This window comes from Linepithema humile, chromosome 6 (assembly GCF_040581485.1).
Source record: "Linepithema humile isolate Giens D197 chromosome 6, Lhum_UNIL_v1.0, whole genome shotgun sequence".
Taxonomy (NCBI): Eukaryota; Metazoa; Arthropoda; class Insecta; order Hymenoptera; family Formicidae; genus Linepithema; species Linepithema humile.
Genome location: NC_090133.1, coordinates 11,369,586 through 11,389,413, shown reverse-complemented (window position 1 = coordinate 11,389,413; position 19,828 = coordinate 11,369,586). Strand labels below are relative to the sequence as shown.

Here is a 19,828-nt window from a genome sequence, read left to right as displayed (position 1 = left end):
AAGGCTGCTCCTCATCATGTACAAACGTGTGTTTTTGGCCACTCACTCCGATCCGCGAAATCTCTAGAGAACTTATAAAATAAAAGGGAAAGGTCGTGGCCCCTCCGCGGTGGGGTTTACGACCTCAAATTTCCCTCCTTGACCGGGTTTATTTGCCCTTGTGACGGACAGCAAAATGTCACGTCACAAAGTATATATGGAAAACCGATAATTGCTTCTGTGTCCACAGCTCGAGAGATTATTCAGGCAACAACTACTTTACATAATTATGTAATGTCTACCAAAAGGGATTTAGATATAACACAAATACAATATTCAAATTTCACTGTACAAGATTGTACAGTAATATCTAAAGCTTAAAAGATCTACCAAGAAATCACTCTTCAAATCCTGCTGTAGTTGAAAAAAATTAGAGAAGATTTTGCAAACTTTTTCAATGGAATTGGCGCATTGTCATGGCAATGGGATAAGGTGCTCAATAATGATTTATAGATATAGTATTGTACATTAGTATAATAATTATGGTATAGTATAATATAATTAATGTAATGTAAGAAAAAGATGTGTCAAAAGATTTGCAAATAAATTTTATTAAATAAAATCAGTCAGTCTGTTGTGAGTCCAGAGAACCACAACCAATTTTTATTTAATAAAATAATTTTATAAATATATTATATAATACTATATATTATAAAAACGTTGACGATTCAGTGCATTTCCGGCTCGTACGAGTCACCGGAGAATCGTGCAGCGTAAATTAAAACCTGATTCATATCTAATGCAAGAACGCTGACAAGCTACCAGAAATCCGTCAGCATGTTCGATCGAAAGACCTTCAAAACTGCAATCAATTGCAGTTTCGCGATTATAAAATCGCTGTCGCGAGACCACGATGGCGAGTCGAAAATTAACTATCAAATGAAACGGACGTATGTCCGCCGGGACAACAAATTTAAAAGATCACGGATCGTAACTAATCTTGCTAAAAGAATACGCGTAACCTGAGGTTCCGTAAAACTGAGCCAAGAAAAGGAGATTTCTGAAACGGAACTTAGTTTACATAAGAGAACTTGTAAAATAATAAGACAAGTGAGAAATATACGACGCTGCGTTTATTAAAAAAACACTCTAGTTGTGACTACTATTCCCGGATTCCCGGTCTGACTCCTTCGGCAGATCCCGAACCCGTGCCCTACCACCAAGGGCACAACAAGTCTTATACTATAATTGCACAATTTACAATATAAATTGACTAGGTTCGGTACAACCCAGTGCCGGATTTGAGGGAGGGCAGACAGGGCAACCGCCCAGGGGCCTGCACAAATTGGGGGCCCTCACAAACAAAACTTGATTAAAAAGAAAATTTGGTTAAAAAAATCTATATATTTATATTTGATATATTGTTTGGAAATGTATCAAATATTTCTTAAATATATGCCATTGCTTTCCGGGTGGTAACCGCAATGGGGATTTTGGATGCCAGAATTTTGCAAACATTGTAGTTTGCATCATTAATTATATCTTAAATATTTATTGCAATAATATTGAAATATAATATTCAACTTTATTAAATTTACGAAAATATTTCTTAAATGTTTATAAAATTTTGCATGACTCTTCAGTTAAAATCTGAATCGGTAATATATTTTCAAATGATTGGATACGAGATTGGATATTCAATTTCATTCTCATTCATTTCATCATTTCACTCACTCATTTCATTTTCATTCATTGTTCTGTCTCGAAAAGTTAGCTAGAAAATAAGAAATGTGAAGGCGCGAGAAAAAAATTGAACAACGTAACAAGCTCTAACGTCTGCCAAAAGCTGCCCAGTGCCCATCCGCGGGTTTGCAATTGTCATACTTTTTCCAGATTTTGAATAGTAAACGTGCTACATCAACAAACATCTTGGATGTAGGTAAGTTAAATATGTTACTAAAAATATGCTTTACTTAAATTCTGCCACTTGTTACGGAATAAAATTTTCTCTCATAAAATTGTTGTCCTTCAAAATAAAAAATTTCGTCATTTTTACGTCCCATGTAAGCCCTTAATTTTAAGATATGGTATTTAATGTACAGTAAATCACTTTGGTATATTCATATATCAATTATATTAATTAAATATATTCATATTTAAGATATTATCAGCATCTTCTTACAAAAATTAAAAATTTATTTGCAGTAAATAAAGGTGATTACAATGTGATTAGCTGACTTATATTCGTCGTACTTTTTGTTATTGTATTTAATGCTCTTTGTATTGCTTTTTTTCGTAGCATCAAAAATGAGTAATAGAGCAGATCGACATAAGGCTCCCCGTATATATCTGAGTGGCGCCCAAAAACGGAAGTTAGTTGGAGAACGAACTACACGAGAAAAGGAAGTAATAGCAAAAACAAGATGTTTGAAGGAATTTTTAACTGTGAGTGAGAAACCGTGCAAAATCCCAGAAGATATTGAACCATCATCTTCTAGTGACACATGTTTGTTGAATTCTAAGGAAATCATGCTACTGCTGAAGTTAGAAATGAAAAAATGGTCACGCCAATTATAGGATCTGTAACGGTGCAGCCCGCAAGCTGCATCGTTACGGCTACGGACCGTCCATCGTCCGTAGCTCATCAAGGGCGCATCGAGCGCCGATAAACTTTATCGAAAACAACGGCGGTCAATTGCCGAACGGACCCCCACATCCGACCGTTCCGAAATTCCGTTAGTGGGGGCCCGCCGCCGAAATCGCCGATGCTTGCCGATCCGAAGTCAGTCGGCCGCCAGCCGGGTATAAAAGAGGCCCGGCTGTACGCCTTTCCACCAGATCCTGTTCGCTGCTAGACAGCGAACATCTCTCTACGAGCGTCCTCGTAGTCCGCCGAGCGTACTCGGCTTCTATGCCTTTTTCCAGCACACGAGCGTTCTCGCGTACCGCTGAGCGTTCTCGGTATTCTCGCCTCAGCATACGAATGTTCTCGTATATCCGTCGAGCGTACTCGGCTCCTCTAGGCACCGATCTTCGTGCAGCGGGCATTCCCGTGTACCTAGCCGGATTGCCGCTCTGAGTCCGCCTTCGTACGAGCGTTCTCGTACTCCCGCCGAGCGTACTCGGCTTCCTGATCCAAATATCGCGTTTCTTTGCCGGGACTTCAAATCGTAATCCTTCCGGCAGGCAAAATCGCGTCGACCAATCCGCGCCGCCGAGCAGTCCGTATCGATCTATCATCGAACGGACTCGCGACATTCTACAAACGCACACCGCTAGGCGCTCCGCCGTGAGCCAACTGTTACGACTCGATCACACGGCGCTTGCGCCGATTATTCCGCCGATCGCACTAAGACGCCTCACGTCAAAACCTATCATACTTCGCCGTTGCTTTTATACTTATTTCGCCGTATTTTTATACTTTTCTCGCATCGCAATTATACATCGCATTTATACGAATTTCACGAAGTACATTTATCGCAATCATACATCGCATTTATACAACCTACGCCAAGTACATTGACCGCAATCATACATCGCATGTACACACAGTCATCAGACTCATTTTAATAAAACACACTTCTTATTTATTATCAACATACACGTGCATTCTCTTTTAACGTACCCCCAACCGAACGAACTCGGATTCCGGCGAGCTATACCGCGTCCGAGAAAGCTCACACAGTTTCAGATCAAGTTCGAACTCTGTAGTCAACGATATTAATTTATGGCCTGATTGTTTACCAAAAAACATGACTGAGTTTTGGGTCAAAAAAGGTTGCGCTGAACTGCAGCATTGCAATAAAGAGTTATTAAAATTGAAATCAGTCCAACAAAAAGAACCCGATGGTTATGTTCGCCGATGTCATGTCAGCATGTTTGAACGAAGGTCTCATAATGGAGAAGTTGTGAAACGATCATGGTTGTGTTTTTCTCCTGCTAATGGGAAAGTCTATTCCTTTGTATGCAAATTTATGGGTGCAATTCCCACACAGTTTACCCATGAGGGTTACTGTGACTGGAAACATGGTAGCAGTTGACTCAAAGATCATGAAACATTCAAAGAACATGTTAATGCTATAGTGACGCACAACTCATGAACCAGGCCAGCCGCATTGATGTAGAACTTATGAAGCAAGCAGAGAAATTGTCAAAATACTGGCGTAGTATATTAAAACGCATTCTCAGCATAATAAAATTCTTATACAAACGAGGCTTAGCATTTCGTGGGGATAATAAATTGCTTGGATTAAGTGGTAATGGAAATTATCTAGGTTTATTAGAACTCATCGCTGAATACGATGATTTTCTTAAACATCATATTCAAGTTCATGGCAATCAAGGTAGCGGCCACACAAATTATTTATCCTCAACGATTTGTGAGGAGTTTATACAACTTCTGAGCGATCGAGTTTTTCAAGAAATTGTCCTACGCATTAAAAAATTAAGATATTACTCGATTTCTCTTGATTCTACAAGTGATAAAAGTCACGTCGATCAATTGACTTTGATTTTTCGCTACATAGAAAATGTAAAACCGGTTGAAAGATTTGTTAAGTTCATGCCTAATCAAGGTCATAAAGCTCAGGACATGTTTAACTGCGTGATGCGATTCTTGGAAGATCATGAAATCGACGTGAAAAATTGTCGAGGTTAAACTTACAACAATGCATTGGCAATGAGCGGAAAATTTAACAGCCTACAAGCTAAGATTGCAGCTGTAAATAATTTAGCTCTATGGATCCCGTGCAGGACACTCACTGAATCTTGTAGGATTAGCAGCTGCTGAGTGTTGTCCCGATGCAATAGATTTCTTCGATTTTCTTGAAAAAATTTACGTTTTCTTCACAGCTTCGTCGAGTCGCTACGACCTACTGATTCAGGCTTTAAAGTCAACCAAAGATGTAACATTCCAAAAAGAGTAACAACGACACGTTGGTCGTGTAGAGTCGATGCAGTGAAAGCTCTTGTTAGCGGATACTCGAAAATCAGAGATACACTGGCGAAGATTGCTGATGAACAAGTTTCGAAAGTTCGTTATGAAGCAAATGCTTTGTATGAAAGAATGAGCAAGCTAGAGATCGGAATATTTTTCGTCTTTTGGTATGAGCTTCTGAATCGACTCAACGCAACTAACAAAATATTACAAAAACCTCAACTAGACATCAGTACTGCAGTTGCATGTATTAAGTCTTTAGTCAGTTTTATTGAATCTAAACATGAGTGTTTCAAGCAATATAAGCAACAGGGGTCCAGCTGTCAGGGTCATCAACATATGTCCAAACTCGACAACGCACTTTCAACATGTGCCTCAATCCGCTCGATTATGGTAGAACACCAGAAGTTCAACTTTCGCCTGATCAAAAATTTCAAAATTTTATACCAGTTATCGATCAATTTCTAGTTTCTTTAAAACAACGACTCTCAGCATACAAAACCGTATGTTCGCGTTTTGGATTTTTAAGGGAACTGTTATCTCTCTCCCCTTCAGAAATTCAAACTAAAGCCAGAGAACTTGCAGATATTTATCATAATGATTTGGATCATTGTCTTGAAATGGAACTTGTTCAATTCGTGAAGTTCAGCAAAGAGTACGAAAAAGAGAGGGATAAAAAAACAATTTACAAGGAATATTTATATCGATTATTAGTGGAAAAAGATGTGAAAGATGCATTTCCCAATGTCGAGATAGTTCTACGAATGTATCTTGTATTGATGGTCAGCAATTGCACTGGAGAGCGTTCCTTTTCGAAAAATTTATAAAAAATTGTCTCTGTACAACAATGACGCAGTGCAGATTGAATAATTTAGTACTCTTGAACATTGAATACGATATTTTGCACTAGCTAGATTTTGAAAATCTTATCGACGATTTTGCAAGTTGTAAGACACGAAATATTTCAATCCATTAACGTGCAATTATGTAACTTATAAGAATGTTTAAATAAATATATGCAAATGTCATAAATATTGTTTTCTTTTTTTGGCCCACTGACTTATTATTGCGATAAAATTTTAAATCTTTGTGTAATTTCTGCCAGTTATTGATATAGCGAAATTAAACATCGAGTGAGTCGAAAATTAAAAGATCTGTGGTCAGCTGAGCAGTTCTCTATTAGCTGGATAAGGTTCATTTGATGCGATTTAGTTAAATTAATCGCTTGAGGATTCATGATCTATTTAAATGAGTTTTCAATTATTTTGATCTCTTACAAATTAAGGGTCCCCACTGATTCAGCCGCTCTGGAGCCCCCACTTCTTTAAATCCGGCACTGGTACAACCATAACATAAAATCAAAATAACTGTTAAATATATAATAAAATATAAGTAAGCATATGTATATAATAAAAAATATGCCAAGATTGTACCTTCTGCCAAATCGTCATTACAATTGTTCTTGCTAAATAATTTTTATTTCCATAAATAAGGGGGCCAAGGGGTAGTATGTGATCTCGGGAGTGCACTCTCTGCTGACGGGGGAGCCCTATTAAAAACTGAGAAATGCCATTTATTCCTACTTAATCCGATGTATGCATGTCCTCGTCATGCTCCTTGGATAACGCTAAGTTATGCAAGGGCAAAAAGGCGGATACGTGACGCCGAAAAATCGGGTCCAGTCAGCTAAGGGAGACAACCCTGACAGAAAACACGATCCTCCGGGACACTTTGAGCAATGGATAAAACGATAACGGAAGTGATTACCCCAGGTGGCAGCCCAGGACTTATCCTGGAAAATCCACCCTCTACGGAGGCTGGCCCCAAGAATTCTGGGGGGGGGGGGCAACCGCTGCTTGTTAAGGATCCGCTAAGAGGAAAAGATGCACTACAAGGAACATTGGCTGAAGATGGCAGTAGACCACACGGCTTTGATGCAAAGCACAAAAAGCAGGGGAGCAGTAAAATTTTTTTACAGCAAACCTTATCCGCTAAATATTTTCAAAGTAGGGCTAGATCTAACTCTACAGGCGATGCCTTCTATTATCAGAGGTCTCTTAACGACGAGCAAAATCCAAATAAGGACCCAAACATAAACGGAAATATAAACACAAGTACAAACATAAACAAAAATCGGGAAATATGGAAAAGAGTTAATGAGCACAAGAGAACTTGTAACAGCTCTAAAGATAAAAGCTTGAAGATACTGAAACGAATTGGCTCAGCTCTCCCATCCCCTTGTCCAACAGATACGGGAATTTAGAACAGGACGTGCAAGAAGACTTATCACTAGACACCAAAACCCCCACCCATGTTTGTGGCTGGTGTTGCAAACATCACACCGCTCATATTGTTACTCGAGAGTATTGCTAAACGCGAATATGAAATTAAAGTTATTAATGACTTGTAAGTAAAAATACAACCTAAAACACCGGAGAGGTATTCAACAATAATCAAAGAGCTGAAAACAAGGAATATTGAATTCCATACTTATAAATTATAGCAGGACAGAAATTTCAAAGTTATACTAAAAAATATGCATTCCTCTGCTAATATAGATAATATAAAAAAAGAAATCAATGGTAAAGGGCATATAGTCGTGAATATATGGAAAAAAAGTACAAAAAAACTTTTACCTATGTTCCATATAGAACTAAAACCAGCAGCTAATAATAAGGATATATACGACATAAATTACCTGCTAGTAGTATATGGCAGGTATGGGGCGTCACGGTCCCGACCTTAGTGAAGAGCAGTTTGGATTCCGGGAGGGTCGCTCTACCACAGATGCAATCTTGCACCTGAGGGCCCTCTCGGACCAAATTGTAGGGGAAGGAGAGGTGGCACTGGCAGTGTCCTTAGATATTGTCAACGCGTTTAACTCCCTCCCCTGGGACTGGGTGGGAATGGCCATGGAACACCATGGCCTCCCCCAATATTTAAGGGACGTGGTCTGGGACTACTTCCGCGGCAGGACTCTCCAGTATCAAGATCAACTGGAGCGTATAAGCAGAAGGCCAATGCACTGCGGGGTTCCACAGGGGTCAGTCTTAGGACCCCTTTTGTGGAACCTCGCGTATGATAAAGTGCTCCGCACGGCGCTTCCCTCTGGGCTGTCGTCTGTTGTGTTATGCAGACGACACACTAATAGTAGCCCGGGGGAAGAATTGAGTAGAGGCTCGGGACGCGGCTAATGCCGCAACCCGAGCAGTCGTATGCTCCATTAGAGCCATGGGACTGGAGGTCGCCCCACACAAGACGGAGGCCTTGTATTTTTACAACAAGGCCATGGGGCGTCCTTCCCCCATCCAAATGTGGGTGGGGGAGGTCCGAGTCCTGGTGGGGACCCAGATGAAGTATCTGGGCCTCATCCTGGATAGGCTTTGGGGTTTTGAACAGCACTTTGTGCAAATTATCCCCAAAGCGGACAGGATGGCGGTCGCGTTAAGCCGTCTCTTGCCCAACGTAGGTGGACCGAACGTAAGGGTTCGGCGTTTGTACGCCAATGTCGTGCAGTCGGTGTCCCTTTACGGGGCACCGGTATGGGCCGATAAGGTCCTGGTCAGTCGGCGAATCCAAGCGATGATTCATCGCCAACAGCGCCGGCTGGCCTCAAGGATCATTCGGTCCTACTGCACAACGTCGTTTGTGGCGGGCCTCCTCCCGGTCGAGTTCTTGGCGAACTTGTACGCCGAGGTTTATCGGCGTACGAGGGACCCTGACCGCACCGGGAGCGCCCGTCTAAGACCAGGGGCCGTGGAGAAAATTAGGAAGAATGCCCGTCGCAGAGCTATATCCCAATGGCAGGAGGCCATTGCGGACTCTGCGACGGGTAGACGGACCACCCACGCCATCCAGCCCTGTCTGCCGGAATGGGTAGACAGGCGAGGACGAGGACTTGAGTTCCACCTGACACAGGTACTCACCGGGCACGGTTGCTTCGGTGACTACCTGTGCAGGATTGGTAGGGAGCATACGACGGGATGCCACCACTGTGCGGCCGGTCGGGACTCGGCGCAGCACACCCTCACCGAGTATGAGGCTTGGACGGAGGAGCGCCGAGACCTGACTGCAGTGGTGGGAGAGGACCTCTCCCTCCCAGCATTGATTCAAGCAATGCTGGAGGGAGAGAATAAGTGGAAGGCCGCCTCCGATTTCTGCGGCGCTGTAATGCTGCAGAAAGAGGAGACGGAACGAATTAGAAGGGGAGAGGCGGAGGAGGTGGACAGCACTCCACCATCCTCCCCACCTCCCCCCCCCCTTTGCAGAGAAGAATGGGAGGCAACGGCGGCGGGGGTGCTCCCCCGACCGCAACGCGGCGGAGGAGGAGATAATTCCCCGTCGCCGTATACCAGCCCCACGCAGGGGCTGATGAGAGTAGGGGTCTCTCAGAAGGTGGTAAGGAAACTTGCCACCACCACCATCACAATCTGAGAGACCCCGGGGAGACTCACATCCCATCAGGAATATCTTTCCATACATAGAGAGGCTGGGTGGGTGGAGGGGGAATTTCTCCCACTTTTTCCCGCCCAGCGGGGAACAACCGTGAGCGGGGGCGTACAGTGGTCCCGGCCCCCCACACACAAACCAGGGAGGGCGGGGGGAGACTGTGTTAGCCCAGTCTTCCCCACTAATAAGAGAAGAAACAAAGGGGGGGAAAGAGAAGTTAACTCTCTCTCCTCCTGGGAAGAGACCGAACAAAGGTCAAACCCGAGAGGGGGTGAGATGAATGCCGCAGGCGATGCCTCACCCCCTCTCAATACGGGTTAGGATGGCTGCCGGCGGGGGTTTTAGTGGGTATACCCAGGGACACCTGCCTTGGGGACTCCCACATAACCCTCGGGTTCTCCCCCGAGACCCGAGGGTATCCATAAAGGATTTCCCCCGCCTTACCAAAAAAAAAAAAAAAAAAAGGTATGGGGTGTCACAACAAATCCTCACCATTTACCCTATATTTGACTCACTGACCTACATTTGGTCTGGCGTCAAAACAAATGACGTCACAGGGTGGGGGGAGGGGAAGGGGAAAAGATGGCGACAGTGGGCACAACATGGCGGACGTCCACAAGATGGCGGCTGTTGACAAGATGGTGGATGTTGACAAGATGACATAAATTTTTATTGTTTCCAAATTGAGAAAATCCAAGTTGGGTTCAAACCTGGAACGCAGGGTTTCTAGTCCTGCTCCTAGTCTGCTGGGCTACCTATAGATCTATTAAAGTAAGTTGTAGTGTCGTATTTATGGCTATGGGACCTGGCAGAGAAGAGATGTATTTATGCTGGGGCCGCGTCTATATGAGGACTCTCTGGCAGGCAGTGCTGCAAGATCGAGCATCCTGCAACAGAGCAACATGAGGGGAACGGCCCCCACCATACGGGCACTACACAAGCGAGAACCGCACGTCACGCGTCCGTGTGCGCACGCGTCTGCGTAGCATGCTATATTTTGTGTTACTTCCCCAGCCCGCGAAAAATGCTACGTACGGAAAATGCTAAGAAGCCAAGCGTTTTTAATCGAGTAAGGCAAATCGCTTAAATAATAAAGATTTTGTCTTCTAGACTTGCATCTTGCAACTTTATTTTTTCTTTTTTTTCCGCATTTTTTTCTAACGCACAATCTAATGCACAATCGAGTAAATAATTAAATAATTTTTTTTTCTAAACAGTATTATTTTATATTCATTAAAAATATTCGCATAAGTTAAATTAATAACTGTTGAAAAAGATATTAATTTGCTATGACTTGTCAATAAAAAAATAAAATATAATTTTACAATTTTTCAACAAAATGCAAGTTTAACATATGCCAAGATTATTAATAAATATAAAATAATACTTTTTTGTCGAAAACATTATTTAATAATTTGATTGATTACTGTTAGAAACTCATGTGCAAAAAAGTTGCAAGAAGCAATTTCCAATCACAATATCTTCAACATTTTAGCTACTCGCTTTACCCGTTTAGCCATACTTGCTACTTGACATTTACCGCTTTAAACTGAAAAGAAAGGGATAAAGTTCCGAATAGGTGAAACGCCCAATTTTTTTGAAACTGCACTATTTTATGTATTTTGGCGCGCTGATTACGAATATGATAATGAAAATTGCCGACAAGGTCATTATCAAGGTCAAAACTCCAAAAAAGGTAAAAAAATATCACTTTTTTGAGATTATTTCGAGAAATATTGATGTAACGAAAAAATGTCTCAAATAAAAGTTGTAGTTCTTGTAAAAATACATTATTTATGTTCTATGCATTTTTTGTGTAAAACTGATAATTTTCGAGAAAATTGACGTTAAAGATTAAAAACTTTGGTAAACAGGTAGGCCTTAGCTTGCATGCGCATGCCGTTCAAGAATGTAGCGGCGTGTGTGCGTATACAATTTATGTATATTTATTAAATCTTTGCCTTGCTAAAAATCTAATGAGTCTACAATATACTAAAAATACTAGATACTGAAAAGATTAGCAAGACCCCAACGCAAGGTGTGTGCGCGCAGAAAGTTTATATGAATTAAATCTTTGCTTTACTAAAAGTATGATGAGTCTACTATATACTAAAAATTTTAAATACAGGAAAGATTAGCAAGACCCCAATGCAAGGTGTGTGCGCGCAGAAAGTTTATATGAATTAAATCTTCGCCTTACTAAAGCTATGATGAGTCTACAATATACTAAAAATATTAGATACTAAAAGATTAGCAAGACCCCAACGCAAGGTGTGTGCGCGCAGAAAGTTTATATGAATTAAATTTTCGCCTTACTAAAGGTATGATGAGTCTATAATATACTAAAAATATTAGATACTGAAAAGATTAGCAAGACCCCAATGCAAGGTGTGTGCGCGCAGAAAGTTTATATGAATTAAATCTTCGCCTTACTAAAGGTATGATGAGTCTACTATATACTAAAACTTTTAAATACAGGAAAGATTAGCAAGACCCCAACGCAAGGCGTGTGCGCGCAGAAAGTTTATATGAATTAAATCTTCGCCTTACTAAAGGTATGATGAGTTTACAATATACTAAAAATATTAGATACTGAAAAGATTAGCAAGACCCCAACGCAAGGTGTGTGCGCGCAGAAAGTTTATATGAATTAAATCTTTGCCTTACTAAAGGTATGATGAGTCTACTATATACTAAAAATATTTGATACTGAAAAGATTAGCAAGACCCCTACGCAAGGTAGAGAGCATATTGTGTTTCAAAGTTATTTTCTATAATAGACACTAGCTATGTAATAGGCGGGGGGAGAGGCTCTGCCCCTCCCCCCTGCACCCCCTTCCCCGCCTGCACCCATTTCCACCTCGGGGGGGCTTCGCCTCCCGAACCCCCCGTGTTTCATCCTACTTACCAAAGTTTTTAATCTTTAACGTCAATTTTCTCGAAAACTATCAGTTTTACACAAAAAATGCATAGGACATAAATGATGTATTTTTACAAGAACTACAACTTTTATTTGAAACTTTTTTTTGTTACATCAATATTTCTCGAAATAATCTCAAAAAAGTGATATTTTTTCACTTTTTCTGACCTTGTTTTGACCTTGAAAATGACCTAGTCGGCGATTTTCATTATCATATTCCTAATCAGCGCGCCAAACTACATAAAATAGTGGAGTTTCAAAACAATCGGGCGTTTCACCTATCCGGAACTACACCCTTAATTAACAATGTTTTTTTAGCTAAAAAATATTATTTTGTATATTAATAATATATTTGCATATGTTAAACTAATAACTAATTATTTTAAAAAGAATACTGATTTGCTATTATAAATAGAAAAATGAAGTCATTTTACAACATACATATTGCAACAAAGTGCAATTTAACATGTGCAATTATTGTTAATAAATATAAAATAATATTTTTTAGCCAAAAGCATTATCTAATGATTCACTTGATGGTACAGTGCTAGAAACAAATATCGTAAAAGAAAACAAATGTTACAAAAGCAATTTTCAAACACAAGATTTTTAATATTCCTGCCACTCGCCTTAATCGATTAGCCACGCTTGCTTCTTAACATTTATCTCTATCGAAAGATTACACACCTGGAAAATTTTTAACTATTTATTTTAAATTACTGCATATTAGCAAGAGTTACTGTCCCAGGGAGAAACGTAAAGTCGAATAGATGTCTAGTTGACGTCTATTCGATAGATCTAAAATAAGTTGATTTTTGCATCTCGGTAGACGTCGAAATGGTTTCTATTAGACACATCTATTAGACGTCTTGTAGATGTCTTATAAATGTTGATTAGACGCCTTATATAAAGCTTATATAAAGCTCGTATCAAACCATGCATTAACAATTAAAATTGAAATTTGACTAAACAGAACAAAGAAATTTTAGTCTTCTGTCCTGATTAATTAAATTCCAATCTTCAATCTTTAATACGTAGTCTGATATGGGCTTAACCCAACGGATTGTTAATATATATTAATGAACTGTCAAAATTATAGCCTCGTGTAATGTAATGTCAGATTTATTTATATGTAGTACATAAGTACATTGTTTTATTATAATATGCAATATTGTTTTAAGGATCACTGAAACATATACTGAGAAAAAATACAGCATTGTAGGATGCTTGCGCATTTATATCTTTAATATCATTTGACGCATACACTACAATGCTGTATTTTTTCTTAGTATATGTTTCACTGAGCCTTAAAACAATACTGCATAATATACATTTAACACAGTACATAATTGTAATATATATAATATAATAATGTTTATAAGATTTCTAAAGTAGGTACTTATATTACTACAGTAGAATATATTATACGATACATTTCTACATTATTCAAATTTCTTTGCGAATACATACACAATATTTAATTATATTTATTATAAAATTTGTTAAGTTCAATTTTACTAATACTCTAAGATAAAAAATAATCTAATATTTTCTAGATCTAAAATTTTAATAAGACAAAGTTGACAAAATTTTTAAAGAAGTATAATCTAAAAATTGAGTTTATACATTATTAAAAGTAAAACAAACAAAAGGTTTGTTATTGTTGCGTTGCTATTTTGTACACTTGTATACAATTCGCACTTAAAATGAGAAGAACGTTATATTCAGGCGTTGGAGAGAAAAAAGAACTAAAGAGTGTACAATGCGATGCAACGCGAACTTTTGCAAATGCGAACTAACCTAAAAGCGTAATATTTTACTTTAAAGTACACAAAGATATTAAATCACAAGATAAAGCACAATCAATTTTTCCTTGGGAAAAAAATCGTGCACTTACCGGTTTCTTTTCATTATCCATTTTTCACTGTTTTATAGCAGCACACACGAGACACAAGACAGCACAGCACGTGAACACGTGAATAGGTTACGGCATTCGCGCGGCAATACTTGTTGAGCCTGAGCGGTATGAAAGGCAACGTAACCAATCATATAAATGATCGATATTGATTGGTCAATATAGCACCCGCAAAAATCAAAATTACTAAAACAATTTTTCCGTAAAAATATTATATATATATATAATATTAATATAATATAATATTAAAGAACAATTTATAATCGATTATAATTATACAGGGTGAGTCATTTTAATCTATGGATTCGAATATCTTCTAAATTACTGTATCTACAAAAAAATGGTTTAGATAAAAGTTGACCAGGACAGAGGGGGTTATTTAATTGTATATGCTGCTGACAGCCTCGGGTAAAAGAGGACAGACATAATGCTATCTCTTTCTTTTTGCAGGTATAGCTATCGACCATATATGTAGACATCATTATTAATTTTATAATCTCCAAAATCATGACAGACAGAAATTGATTCGCGCAAATACAAAGTAAATATTAATATTAGAAAATACATTTTATGAGATTATTTTTTTAACCACAAAATTTTTGTGTTTTTATCCTGATGAGGCTATATTGCATTAATATATTTACTTATTGTTAGAAGTCTATTAGACATCTATTAGATGCCGAAAGATAATTTGTAATCTAAACAGTGTTTGATAAACAATACATCGCTATTGTGTAAATATTAAGTTTTAATTTTGTATAAGGAAATAAATGACACAAAATTACATGGCATCTAATTTAAATATTTCTAGACATTATTTTAGACTAGATGGCTCCGACATCTAATAGACGTATATCCGATCTTATGTTTCTCCCTGGGGTACTGTGGAGATTAGTGGAGAAACGGTAACATACAATGCAGTCAAATAGATCAAAGATTTATTGCACTCTTGTTAGCATGTTAAAGTATGTGTAGCGTATTATTAGTTCATTAGTAATTTTAAGTGTTTATAATAGTGGTCTTCCACACCACCTTTGAGGTTCCACTAACTAGGCGCGTTCGATTTTTTTTTAAGTGGATCATCGCCTGGAGCCCTATCGTACCACTTTTTTAAAATTGAAATTCAAGATAAAAATAATTTTTATTGTTTTGATGTTGATGGACCATCATCTGCAATATGTAACGTTATATTCCTTTTTATTTTCCCAGGACTACTGGCGTACAGTGTCTTTGCCGACATCAAAGACAAATGCATTAATGTTCATATTTAGCACTGTTTCCTTACGCGATTTTAGTGCTGATTTTAAAACACAAAGAGCGTTAACATTGGTGACCGAAAGTTTGTTGCGTTTTTTGGTTTTTAAATCAGATAAAACTGAAAACTTTCTTTCAGGATCTGAATTGCTCAATTAGCAACATGGGCAATCAGATACAATTCAATTTATACATTTTTTTTTTTATTTAAAACGGTACGTTTGTGTACGCGGAATAACTCGCCGGAGTCAGGAGTTCGGTCGGTTGGGGGCACGTAAAAGAATGCTCGGTGTAATAAAATGATAAAATAAAATAATAAAATAAAATAATGTTTATTTTGTAAATCAAATATATACAGCCGTGTGAATACGGAACGTTTAGTGTGTTTGTTTGAACGCGTATTAAAAGTTATATCGGCGGTGTGAATGATGTGTAACGGCGGTCGTACAGTGACGAGAAAGCGTCAGCGCAAGCGCGGGTGCCGCAGTTGTCTCTAGACGACTGCGAGCGCGTGGATCGATACGTTCGAGCGGCGTTGATGATCGATCGACTGATCGATGGCTCGGGCGCGTGCGCGGTGACTTGATGATCGCTGTCGATTCGATTGTTTGCGATTGCCTGCCGGATATAAGGACCGATTTGAAGGGATGAAGACGGGAGCGAGGACGCGTGTATTGCCCGCGCCCTGCAATGACCGGTGATCTGACGTGGAGCCGAGTATTCCCGGCGGTATACGGGTATGCCCGTATATAAGAACGAAGCCGAGTGCGCTCGGTAATATACGAGTATGCTCGTACTTAGGAAACGAAACCGAGTATGCTCGGTTATTATACGAGTGCGCTCGTATGCGAGGAAACAAAACCGAGTGTGCTCGGTAATATACGAGTACGCTCGTATGCGAGGATCGAGGCCGAGTACTCTCGGTAACGTGCGAGTATGCTCGCACGGAGGAACGGAGGACGGTTCCTGGTGGCCGAGTATGCTCGGCAGGAATACGAGTATTCTCGTATCGAGATCTAGAGCCGAGTATGCTCGGCGGGGATACGGGTGTTCCCGTAACGTGTGGAAGCGGTTCCTGGAGCCGAGTATGCTCGGTCGGTGCACGAGTATGCTCGTGCTCGTGGGGCTACTGGTCATAGACTTCAAATATTCTCGAAGGATTACGAGTGCTCTCGCAATAGGATGTTCACTGGCGAGCAGTGAACAGGATCTGGTGAGAAGGCGTACAGCCGGGCCTCTTTTATACCCGGCTGTCGCCCGACTGGCGAAGGATCGGCAAGCATCGGCGGTTTAGCCGGCGGACCCCCACCTGGTAAATTTCGAAACGGTCGGGTGTGGGGGACCGTCCGGCGATTGACCGTCGGTGTTTATATGATAAATTTATCGGCGCTCGATGCGTCCTTTTTGGCTACGGACGATGTTCGGTCCGTAGCCGTGACGATGCAGGCTGCATCGTTACAGTTCTACAGGATACATACGCTTTGAGTATATTGAAAACTTAAATATTTTACAACAAAATGTCATTAAAAATTGCGAATAAAATAGGATCAGCTCACATTGATTGGAAAAAAAAAATGCAATGAAGGTTAAATTTGCTGCTCAGACACTTAGTTCATCTGTTGCAGATGCATTAGAATTTTTGCAAAATTCAAATGTCGAAGGGTTTTCCGATTGCACAGAAACAATTAAATTTATTGGAGTTATTGATCGTTTATTTGATTTTTTAAATTCAAGAAACCCGTTTGGAAAAGGATTTAAAAAGCCATTGTATCTAGATAATATTCCACGCCTTGAGCCTATTATGATAGAAAATATTAATTATCTTTTTTCCTTGCGATTATTGGATGGAAAGCCGCTTCATCTTAGTGCTCGAAAAACATTCGTTATTGGGTTTGCTGCTGCTGTAAAATCAATTTTTTCTATCGCTAAACAAATTCTTTCGAACAACACTTCTGGTTTCAAGTATTTATTAACATACAATTTTTCACAAGATCACATTGAAATACTATTTTCAAAGTTCAGAAGATTTAATGGTTGGAATAATAATCTAAATGTGCAACAAGTACAGAGCATTATAAAAAAAATGCTGTTAAAAAACTCAATTACAGTATCATCTGCTGGTAATTGTTTAGATTCAAGCAGTAATTCTTTAAGTTCTGTATTTGAACTGAAATGGACAAGACGAAGGTCACCACTTACTAATAATGTTGAATATAGTGATGATAATGTTACTTTTCACATTGTACAAAATATTCCCAACATCGACAATTGCGGTACCCTACACGTTAATTCAGCTGTAACAAATATTCAAGATAATATTTTATATTATATTTGTGGATTCGTAAAAAAATTATTTCAGAACATAACATGCGAAACCTGCGTGGAATCACTCCTACAAAATAAAAACAACAACAATATAAACTACGATACTTTAACAAATTTTAAAAATCGAGGTGGTCTATTGTTTGTGTCAGATTCTGTATACAAAATCATAAAAGCGACAGAACATGAGTTTACCGTGCATACATTAATGCTAAACAAAATGCCAAGTAAACGACTCTTTCAGAATATTATTTATAAGATAAAGAATCAGTTTACATTAAATTATACAATTTTTCCGAATAGTGATACATGTATACAAGCTGAAAATATTATGGAGCCGCCTCATAGAATAAAATTGATAGTAACTTTAGCTGAACGCTATCTGAACATAAGATGCTTTTCGTATGAAAAATTTTATACTAAAGAAATAGCTAACCCCGTTAGTAAGAGACATAAATTGACTAAATTAGTATTATTTAATCACATGTAGTTTAGCTGCATTTTAAACGGTTATTTATGTTTATGTTTTTTTCAGACTTTAATTGATTATTACGTTCTATATATATTTTGTATCAAATTATATTAGTTTTTAACCATTGTATTATTAAAAATAAAGATTTTATCCATTTAAAAGTTGGCGCGAGTGTCCGTGTCACAAATGGCAGCCATATCCTATCCAGGCTTCAATTTGCTTTACCCCCACTATCTAAGTTAGCGATCTAGTATAGTATAGAAATCTGTGGCTAAGACTCACGTGAGGGTCCGGCTTCAGGCAAAGTATCAGCCCGCCGCCTTATACCGTGAGGAGGAGTATACTCTTCAGGGCGTGCAATACGTTGCACTCCTCTCACCCCCGCGATCCTGCGAGGCGATGCGTTCCTCCTAAAAGATTTTACTCTCTCTCTCTCTCTCTTATAATTTTTGAAAATTATATATACATATATATATACAGGATGTTCATTTGAAAACTTTCCAGCTGATTATCTCGAAAAGTATGAAAAATCCGCCTATTAAAGTCTTCCTCCAATAATTTTTGATGCAACTGCATTTTATAGAGATGAAATTTGTTTAATTTCACTATTTTGTGTACAGATGCCACTGATACACTAGTTGTTACTGAAACTTGTTGGATTGAACTAGTAGGATTCATAGTAAACTGTCCCATAATTTCAATTTGATCAGCTTCATTTACAAATCTTGGCTGGTTCCTTTTCAAATTTGTCACAGATCCTGTTGCTTTAAATTTTTTAACGAGTTGTAATACATACGTATGAAAAACATATTTATCATATCTCTCATTAAATGTAGCAGCAATTCTACGAGCACACTGATCTTTTTCTCCATAAATAAAAATAATTTTAACTCGTTCTTCTAAAGAATACACTATTTTATAAAGTTTAATTATAATATTCCTTCAGATAATCTCTGGTACAAGTCTCACATTTGACTGAATAGTACACTGTTCTATTGAAAGACAGAAAGGAACGGATTTAACACAACATAAACGATCTGATCAACTTTGTTTTCGAAAGATACGTATAAATATCAACAATTTGCGTCAAAGTATTGTACAGGAATGTAGAGCTATTCCAACAGATACCTTCCAAAATGTTCGTTCAGAATTTGAGAATCGTCTTTATTATTGTTTAGCAAACAACGGAGAACATTTTGAACATTTGTTATAATAAATGACAAAATTTTATGCAGTAACTAGGCCTTGCTATTTTCTTAAATATCTCCTAAAATAGTGATCGAATAAAAAAATGTTTCCTATAGAAGTTATTTGTTTTTTTGTGTAGAATAAAATTCTGCAATAAAAAATATAGGTTTCCATTTAAAAAAACAAATTTGACCTTTAAATTACGTTGAAAACGCCTTCCAAATAAAAAATTAATAATACCGTTCTCTTTCCCCCTCGAAATCATGGAACACGTGTTTTAGCTTTTTTTGTATCTTTCATACTTTTCGAGATAATTAGCTGGAAAGTTTTCAAATGAACATCCTGTATATATATATATATATATATATATATATATATATATATATATATATA

The 19,828-nt window shown here is 38.5% G+C and overlaps 2 protein-coding genes across 2 annotated transcripts; both read left to right on the top strand.

Moving 5' to 3' along the window:
* The first annotated feature begins 4,075 nt into the window (after positions 1–4,075).
* LOC105678085 (uncharacterized) lies at positions 4,076–4,636 on the top strand. Its single transcript, XM_012377124.2, has one exon. It carries the CDS (start codon positions 4,076–4,078, stop codon positions 4,634–4,636), a length of 561 nt encoding a protein of 186 aa, XP_012232547.2.
* Positions 4,637–8,146: 3,510 nt separating this feature from the next.
* LOC137000689 (uncharacterized) lies at positions 8,147–9,349 on the top strand. Its single transcript, XM_067358029.1, has one exon. The coding sequence runs from the start codon at positions 8,147–8,149 to the stop codon at positions 9,347–9,349; it is 1,203 nt and encodes a 400-aa protein (XP_067214130.1).
* Positions 9,350–19,828: the final 10,479 nt, after the last annotated feature.

Bases quoted from the DNA above. Each gene is read 5' to 3' on its own strand.
- LOC137000689 (XM_067358029.1), top strand. From the start codon at position 8,147: ATGGGACTGGAGGTCGCCCCACACAAGACGGAGGCCTTGTATTTTTAC.
- LOC105678085 (XM_012377124.2), top strand. From the start codon at position 4,076: ATGAACCAGGCCAGCCGCATTGATGTAGAACTTATGAAGCAAGCAGAG.